This window comes from Alligator sinensis, unplaced genomic scaffold (genome assembly GCF_000455745.1).
Source record: "Alligator sinensis unplaced genomic scaffold, ASM45574v1 scaffold1000_1, whole genome shotgun sequence".
NCBI lineage: Eukaryota > Metazoa > Chordata > Crocodylia > Alligatoridae > Alligator > Alligator sinensis.
Window position 1 is genome coordinate 732,005 of NW_005842478.1, and position 8,725 is coordinate 740,729.

The 8,725-nt window shown below is 46.3% G+C and overlaps 1 protein-coding gene across 1 annotated transcript in view; it reads right to left on the reverse strand.

Moving 5' to 3' along the window:
* NLRC5 (NLR family CARD domain containing 5) overlaps positions 1–8,725 on the reverse strand; it is a 94,219-nt gene that overhangs the window by 75,305 nt on the left and 10,189 nt on the right. Inside the window, exon 4 of the mRNA XM_025212713.1 lies at positions 5,692–5,760. Coding sequence (XP_025068498.1) covers positions 5,692–5,760 — 69 coding nt within the window. The remainder of the gene's footprint in view (positions 1–5,691; positions 5,761–8,725) is intronic.

Sequence of the window (8,725 nt, forward strand, 5' to 3'; positions counted from 1 at the left end):
CATCTCAGGGTCTATGCATGGTAGTCTGGCGCCTTGCTGCTGCCTCTCTACAACCCCAGTGAGAGACTTGTCATGCCCCTCTCTTAGGAACACTGAGGCAAAGAACTCGTTGAGGAGTTCAGCCTTGTCCCCTCTGTCCGTCACCAATTGTTTCTGCCCATTTAGCAGGGGTCCTATTCCTCCCTGGGCCTTCCTTTTACTCCCTATATCTCTAAAAAACAATTTCTTGTTGTCTTTTACTTGGGTTGCCATCCTCAGCTCCATGGCAGCTTTGGCCCGTCTAACTGCCTTCCTACAAGCACGAGCAGAGGAGGGGTATTCATCTTTGGTGATCTCTCCCTGTTTCCACTTTTTATGTGCTCCCCTTTTGGCCCTTAGGCTGCCCTGGATTTCTCTGGTCAGCCAGGGAAGCCTCCTGGCCCCTTTCCCCCTTTTGCCTCGCTTGGGGATCGTCTTGCTTTGTGCCCGAAGGATCATTTCCTTAAGGCACAGCCACCCTTCTTGGGCTCCCATCACTTCAAAACTCCTACTCTGCAGTGCATCCTTGACTAATCGCCTGAGTTCATTGAAATCAGCTTTCCTAAAGTCTAGCACTTTCACCCTACTAGTTACCTTACCCACTCAACGTCTTATGGTGAATTCTATTATTAGGTGATCACTGACCCCCAGATGGCTACTGATCTGGAGGTCCCCTACCATGTCATCCCCCATTGCCAATACCAGATCCAGTATGGCATTCCCCCTAGTGGGACTGTGTACCTCCTGTGTCAGGTGGAGGTCCTGTACACAGGTTAGAAACCTGCGTGAGTGGTGGGACTTTGCTGTCTGTGACTCCCAGCAGATGTCCAGGTAGTTTAGGTCCCCCATGACTACCGCCTCTTTAGCTTTTATGGTCTCCGAGAGCTGCCTCAGGAGCCCCGAATCTCTTTCTTCCCCTTGATGTGGGGGTCTGTAGCAGACCCTACCACCAAATCCCTTTCTCCTTGTCCCTCATGTAGCCTAACCCACAATCCTTCTACCTCCTCATCCTTGGATTCCGTCTTGATGAGGGTTGACGTATATTGCTCACTGACATAGAGCGCAACCCCTCCCCAACTTTTCTCAAGCTGCTGGAAAAAAACTATGCCAGCTTATACAGGATCTGACCTATTGCTTGAACATTCAAATAGATACTGGCTGTACTGGCAGGCTCATGACCCAAGTACTTATTTTCCCTCCTATTTGCATATTCCAAGCACCTCTATCTCTGTATTTTTAAATGCATGCTTCAATGTACATTTCAAAATAAAGCAGTGCTAGTTGCACACCCCATATGCATTCTCAGACAACCCTACAAAACCAAAGCACTTTCATGCACATTTATGTATCGTTGTTTTCCAAAGTAGCATCTTTCCATCTCCTGCCCCACTGACTTGGTTTCTACCTCACACAACATAGGTAATAAGACAGAAACATATAGCTCAGTCTGAAGTTCTGGACTCGATGCAAGTGATGTAGACACGACTGGGTGAGGGTTTCTGGCCTGTGTTACACAGAAGGTCAGACTAGGAGATCACAATGACCCCTTCTGGCTTTGAAATCTATAGATCTATGACATTAGTAAGGAAGAGAAGAGGGCGTTTCCATCAAGCCCACCTGCTGGTTCAAAAAACACACAGCCTATACCTGCAGTGCTATAAAATACACAGTCTATCCCTGCAGTCTCATCCATTCCCAGTAAAGAGCTTGGTCTAGTTACATGCCAAATAACTTTAAGGAAAGATATTCCCTGCCAATATGGCCCCTCCCAAAGAATGGGGATTGTTTGGTGTGTTGCCAGACTGGATGCCACAAATGTAGCTAACTCACAGGGGCAAATATAGTGTGAGCACAAGAGCTAAAGATCACATTCCCCTTCTCAGAAAGGCAAAGTCTGGTACTGATGTTACCAGGGCGCATATGCAGATGAGCAACACTCATAGTTAACATTACTCTGATATTTTCATCATCACGCCCCAATTTCCATTTCTGGGTGTAGTTTCAGTTAAAAATGATCACTTATTTCTGAGGAGGACACTGAGGAAAATAGAGTATTTTGACCTGTTACAAAGAGTCCCTTCATCCTTTTCATCAAGACACTCTGCACCTCCCTGCTTTGGAACAGGGACTAGAAATTTGCTGCGGTTAGCCTTTGTGTCAAGGGTGTGTCTTGCGGCAAATTTGAACAAGTGGTTAACTTCTACACGTTTGCCCATGTTCAATAGAGACCGCTCAGGATTTGGCAGCTACATTTTTTGAAAACTGTTTACACTGGAAAGGGTACTCCCCTATGTGCGATTTGGCTGTGCAGGTGCACACCCAACAAAGCCACTGAGTATGCTCCATCCTGGGGCTACCTGAGTAGAGCAAGACATTCCCTGTCAGGCACTGGAAGTGCGAGAAGGGAGGTACTGCCTTTGTTGTTCTCACTGTTCCCCTTGTCAATGCCCAGGCAGCTCAGAAGAGGAGGAAGCAGCAACCTGACTTGCATGCAGAGCTGAAAAATAGTGAGAAAGGAAGGATGGGGGTGTTGGAAGGAAGCCAGAAGCACAGGACAGGTGAGATGGGGAAAGGGGCAAGAGAAGAATGGGACAGAAGATTCAGGAGTGGAGTAGAAACAGGCACAGGGAGAATACATAGAGAATCCAAGGACAAGCAAGAGTCAGGCAGGGGTGGGTGGGCAGCATAAGAAAATATAGGGACAAAACGGGTGCAGGGGCATGGACTAGGAGCAGAATGTGATGAAAAGAAGCAGAGAGCAAAAGGGAAGGGGAAAGTCAGGAAAACATAGTGGGAGCACACTTGCCTCCAGATCCTAGAATGGATCCCCTTATGCCTGCAGGGGTTTAGGTTGTAGCTGTGTTGGTCTAAGGACATAGGCAGACAAGGTTCCTTGGGTGAATTTGGTATCTTTTATTAGACCAACCCAAATAGTTGGAGAATATTTATTAAGCAAGCTTTTGGGTTCAAAAACCCTTCGTCAGGCCTGAAAGCTTGTTTAATAAATATTCTCCAACTATTTGGGTTGGTCTAATAAAAGATACCAAATTCACCCAAGGAACCTTGTCTGCCTATCCCCTTATACCTGACTTTCAGCAGTACTTTGCCATCTAGCAAATGGCTGGGAAACCAGCAGTAAACTGTATGTCTCCATCATGCACTAGTGGCATGTCTGTATAGAAGATAACAGCTTTCTACTGTTTCCAGAAGTTCAAGGAGTAAAGGCCTTCCTTGTCTGGGAACCTAAGGATCTCAATCATTCTAATGACCCACGGAAGGGTTAGTGTGGTTTCAGATGAACGGATCCCATTTTCCCCCCACCCAATATCTAACTTTTAGGAAGTGCCTAAGAAATTACACTGGGGGAAAGAAGAAAGAAAGAAAGAGAGAAAGAAAGAAACAAACAAACAAACCCGAGTGAGAGCTGAAGTCAAGCTTTCACCAATTAGGAAATGTCATAATTAGTAGGGCTGGGTGAAACAACACCATTTCGTTTTGATGTCCATTTTGCCATTTCAAAGGGACAGTGATTTGTTTCGTCATTTTGTTTAATTTTGAAGCACTATTCCGTTTCACTTTGTCAAAACTGTTTCGCTGTTTTGACACGTTTCAACATTTCACCTATAAGCTATAATGGGGAATCATGAAAACGCCTAAAACTTAGTAATTTCGTGCCTAATTTGGATGTAAATTGCAGGGATGGTAGCCCCTTCTGAGGGCATGAAGCTTGCCAAGTTTCAAGAAGATAGGTGTAGAGGTTTTTGGGAAACTGCACCTCAAACTGTTCAAAGCAGAACTCAAGACACTTGCTGGCAGTGGCAGCCTCCTGTGATCTGGTGTGCAGATCCAGGGGCAGCACACCCGGGATGGCTGCAGGGCAGTGCCAGACTCCTCCCAGGGGTGTAGGTCCCTGGATCTGCACACCAGATGAGAAGAGGCTGCCGCTGCTGCCTGGGACCAGTGCTGGGCACAGCACCAGAAAGATTGCTGCTGCTACTGGCCCCAGGCAGCAGCAACAGCCTCCTGTCATCTGACACACAGATCTGGGGGCCTGCACACTGGATCACAGGAGGCTGCCACTGCTGCCTAGGACCGGTGCTGGGCACAGCCCACACTCAGCACTGGGAAGATTGCTGCTGCTGTTGCTGGCCCCTGGCAGCAGGAAGTGGAGCGCAGCCCTGGCTCTCCCCTGCCTTCCACTGCTGGGCTGAGCTCCATGGGGCTGGTGGAGCCAGTCAGAGTGCAGCCTGGGCTCTCCCCCACCTACTGCCACTGGGCTGTGCTCTGAGTGGCTCTGCCAGCCCCACGAAGCTCAGTCCAGTGGAGGAAAGCAGTGGGAGATCCAGTGGTGGAACCACTCGGAGCGCAGCCCAGTGGCGGGAGACAGGGGAGAGCCAGGGCTGTGTTCTGCCTCCCATCGCCGGGCTGAGCGCCATGGGGCCGGAAGAGCCACTCGGAGCCTGGCCCAGTGGCGGGAGGCAAGGGAGAGCCAGGCTGCACTCTGACCAGCTCCGCCAGCCGCATGGAGCTCAGCCCGGCGATGGGAGGTGGGGGAGAGCCAGGGCTGTGCTCAAGATCTGTGCCCTCATTTTGTTTCAAAACTGTTCCGAAGCTTTTTGTTTTGTTTTGATTTCGCTGTTTCAAGCTTGAAATGCATCGAAACAGCTTTGAAACAAAACACTCAGTGAAATTTTGCACCGCCCTAATAATTAGGCTTACCTATGCAACCTTTACTCATTTGCAGTTCTGACTCAACTTTGAATTTGGGTCCTCACCCAGGCTAGGACCCTGCCCCTTACCCCCCCCCCCTTTCCCATGCTCAAAATTCTCATCATTATGCATTTCACTTTAGATGCATCCCACTTTCCAAGTAGACTCCATGATTCTCTCTTTCCTCTGGAGTGCTACGAAGGCAAAGTGGAACAAAATCCTATGCTTGACCTGTTTAGATGCACTCATTCCAGAGATACCTGTGCTACAGAAATGCTTCCTGGCTCCGCTTGGCCCTGCTGTTTTCAGTTCCCTCTGTTTTACTTAATCCCTTTACCCTCTTGTGCAGAAATGCAAAAGAGCTATAATTTGTTTTTTTCTGATTTGTGGGTAATGGCTCAGACCTGCTGGGTTTTGCTAGTGGCAACCTGTCTTACAAGCAATTTCTCAAAGCACCTATAACATTCCCCCTCAGTTCCTGGGGGTTTTGAAGTTATGCTCATGCCTTTTTTAAATATGCTAAAGAGCTTTGGAGGCTGACTGGGTTTCATATTAAAAATGCCAGAGTGTTTGCTGATTTGACTCTCCTTTCACAACCAAACAAGTTCTCAGAACGGCAAACTGTGAAATGCCTTCTGTGTAAGTTACACTTCAAAGGGGTTATGATGATAGGTTACTACAATCCATTTTTCCCCAGTTTAGTTATTGTTGAATCTTTAAACTAGTTTTTTTCAAATCCACAGGGGATTTGAACTAAAAAATAAACAGTATGGTCTTGAAAACCACTGTTACATATGAGATTCTGCAGCCTCTCAACACAGGCATCCCAGCTACCTGTAAGAAGGAAGGATGAGTTTATGGTATCCCTGGCTCTTTATGAACAAACTTTACTGTGCTATATATGGCCCAGACAGAGACAAAACATGTAATTTCCCCAATATATAATTTAAGATATCCACATACCCAACCGCTGCTGTTTAGATTCTTTATCAATGGCAGCAGAATTGCCTCCTGGACGCCGTCTTCCAGGTCCTGAAAATTGAAAGGCAGCAGATGTATTAAGCTGGCATGGTGGAGTTGAGGTCAGATTAACAGTTAATTTGACAAAAAATGCAGTTCAGGGAGGATGGATAGGGGAGGGGCAGAGGTGAGGGAATGGAAGGTGACAGAGTAAAACCATTTGCAATGCTGGATTGAATTCAATGAATAGTTTGGGCCAAAAATATATACTGGAAGTGGAAAATGTTTTCTTTCTCCATTTTCAGAATGTACTGTTTCCATTTTTTTTGTTTTGTAAAAAAAGTTTCAAGGCTAGATTTAGCTAAACTGAATTAAAACAATTTTCAAAGGATAAAAACAAAAACAACAAAAAACCCTATCCCTTCAACTAAATAGAATGTTGTGAGCTTGAATTAAGATGATTTTTTGGAGGAGTTTGTATACATAAGAAAGCCAAAAGTTTTTAGTTTTGAGTTAACATAAATTCCACCCCTCCATTTTTTTTATTCAGTTGCTGAACCAAGAACAGCATTTATGCAGCTTTAGATAACATAAATCAATAACAGCCAATCAAACCACAGAGATATTTTCAAATGCAGCCTCTACTTGTGCATCCACATTTTTGCAACTGCCACGGAAAAAATATGGGCATGATCAGCTGTGGGAATGACTGGTTGAATGCCAACATTGACCTAATTTATGTGCGACACTCATTTGTGCTTCAAAGGGCAAGTAAAAGGTGTGAATCTTATCAGTTGTGCAAACAATTGACTGGAGGCATAAAAATGTTGGTTCAATGTTAGAGGCTATTTGTGAAAGTTTGGCTTTGAGTCTCTTCATTGGTAACATTCAAATTAAAGGGGCTCTGTATAAAAGACATTTTCAGATTAGGAAAGAATTGCCAGGTGCTTTCAATTAATTAATTTACATTTAAGTAATAAGCAGATGTGTCACCAATAGATCCAGAAAGGTGCTCCTCCCCCGCATTTGGCATTGGTGAGACCACAGCTGGAGTACTGCATCCAGTTCTGGGCACCGCACTTCAAGAAGGATGTGGACAAGCTCGAGAGGGTGAGAAGAAGGGCCACCTGCATGATCAAGGGCCTAGTGGACAGGTCCTATGAGGAGAGACTTCAGGATCTGGGGCTGTTCAGCCTAAGTAAAAGAAGGCTGAAAGGCGACTTGATAGCTGCCTACACATACGTCAAGGGAGAATGCCAGGACCTAGGTGAACAGCTTGTCAGAAAAGCTCCCCCCACTCCCCACCCGGGAAGATGCGGACCAATGGACACAGGCTAGTTGAGGAAAAGTTTTGGCTGGACATAAGGAAAAACTTCTTTTCTGTACAGGTAACTAGGATCTGGAACACACTTCCAACAGAGGTCATGCAGTCGCCATCTCTGGTGGTCTTTAAGAGGAGGCTGGACATATACCTCGTTGAGCTCATTTGAGCCCAATTACCTCCTGCCCATGGCAGGGGACTGGACTTGATGATCTTATAAGTCCCTTCCAGTCCTTCTTACAGTGAAGAAAAATAAGCAGATGCAAAGATATAAGGATGACAGGTGGTGGTAAAAAACTTGGCAAGGCAGTGACATATGTAAAGAGAAAGCAGCTGCATAGGATGTGGTTTTGAATATGTGGAATAAAACATTTTTTGCAGATGTGAGACAGGGATCTAGTCAAAAGCTGTGCCATGGATCAGATGCACATTGTACCATCAACCACAATTTCATCACATTTTCCACAATCCTGCCCCTATTTGGCCATTTCAGTTACAAGAATGTGGGAACATCTGTGTTAGGATATGGCAGTTCACGTATGTGCTCAGAACCTATTTCTGAATCTATCGAGAAAATTTTAATTGTAGGTAAGCCACCTGGCAAAGCACACCTGGCTACTCTCTGAGAGCTGAGCCAAGAGCACACAGGACTGGATTTTAAGATTGGAGTTAGTCTGCTCTGAGGGTTATATCCCTCATCACTCATCCTCCTTCAGATACAGGTTAGTGCTCAGGAAGTCTTCCATTAGGTTATGCTTGGTCCAGTGCAGTGCAAGTATAGGGCTAGAGGAAGAGCTAGAAGATTATCATCTCAAGAGCCTACACTGCCTATAGGATTTGACAGTAATTGCTTCTAGGTTTAGACTGAGATTCCACTGTAGTTAAAGGGAATATGGGACAGAGGGGAATGAGGGTGAGGGCTTGTACATTGTTATTTGATGTATCTGGGCTACAGGGGAGATGATGGTGCCCTGAAGAGCAAAAGCCTTGTAGAAACCAAGCGTACTCATAAATTACATACTGATTCCAATACTCATTGTCCTTTCAATAAAGCCTATAGATTTCTACCAACTAAAGACCAATCACCCATTAACCCTGCTAGCTGTGAAGACCCCTGGCTTTTTGCTGACAGGGCTCTGAATTGTTTGAAAGGGACTGTGAGGGTGTTCATCTTCTCAAATGCTGAGGAATCCAGGTGACCTACAGATTAGGATTAGGTTACTTCAGAAAGACTAGGACATCACCTTAGAATGCAGATCAAAGGGGCATGCATTTACATGTTAATGGTAAAGGACAGAAGTGTAGTTATCTTGAAACCAGACACTTAAATACATGTAGCAGCATCAAGTCTTAGTTTGCAGAAGAGAAGACTGAGGGGGAATTTTACAGCAGCCTTTACCTATCTGAAGAGGGGTTCCACAGAGGATGGAACTAGACCAGGGGTGGGCAATTATTTCATGCAGAGAGCCACTTACCTAGTTTTGGCAGGCTTTTGAGGGCTGCATGGGTAGCCCCTCCCCTTGACAGGTGCCCTGCCCCTGGACTGGTCCCAAGATGGTGAGCAGGGGGTGGGGTACCTATGTCCCAAGGCCAGCACCAGCGGGCCCAAAGTGGGGCACAGGCTGGCAGAGGTCTGTGGAGCCAGGCTGGGCTGCACCAGCAGGGAGAGGGGGGAGCTGGCCCGGCTCCATAGAGCCCCTGCTGGCTGGGACCCCT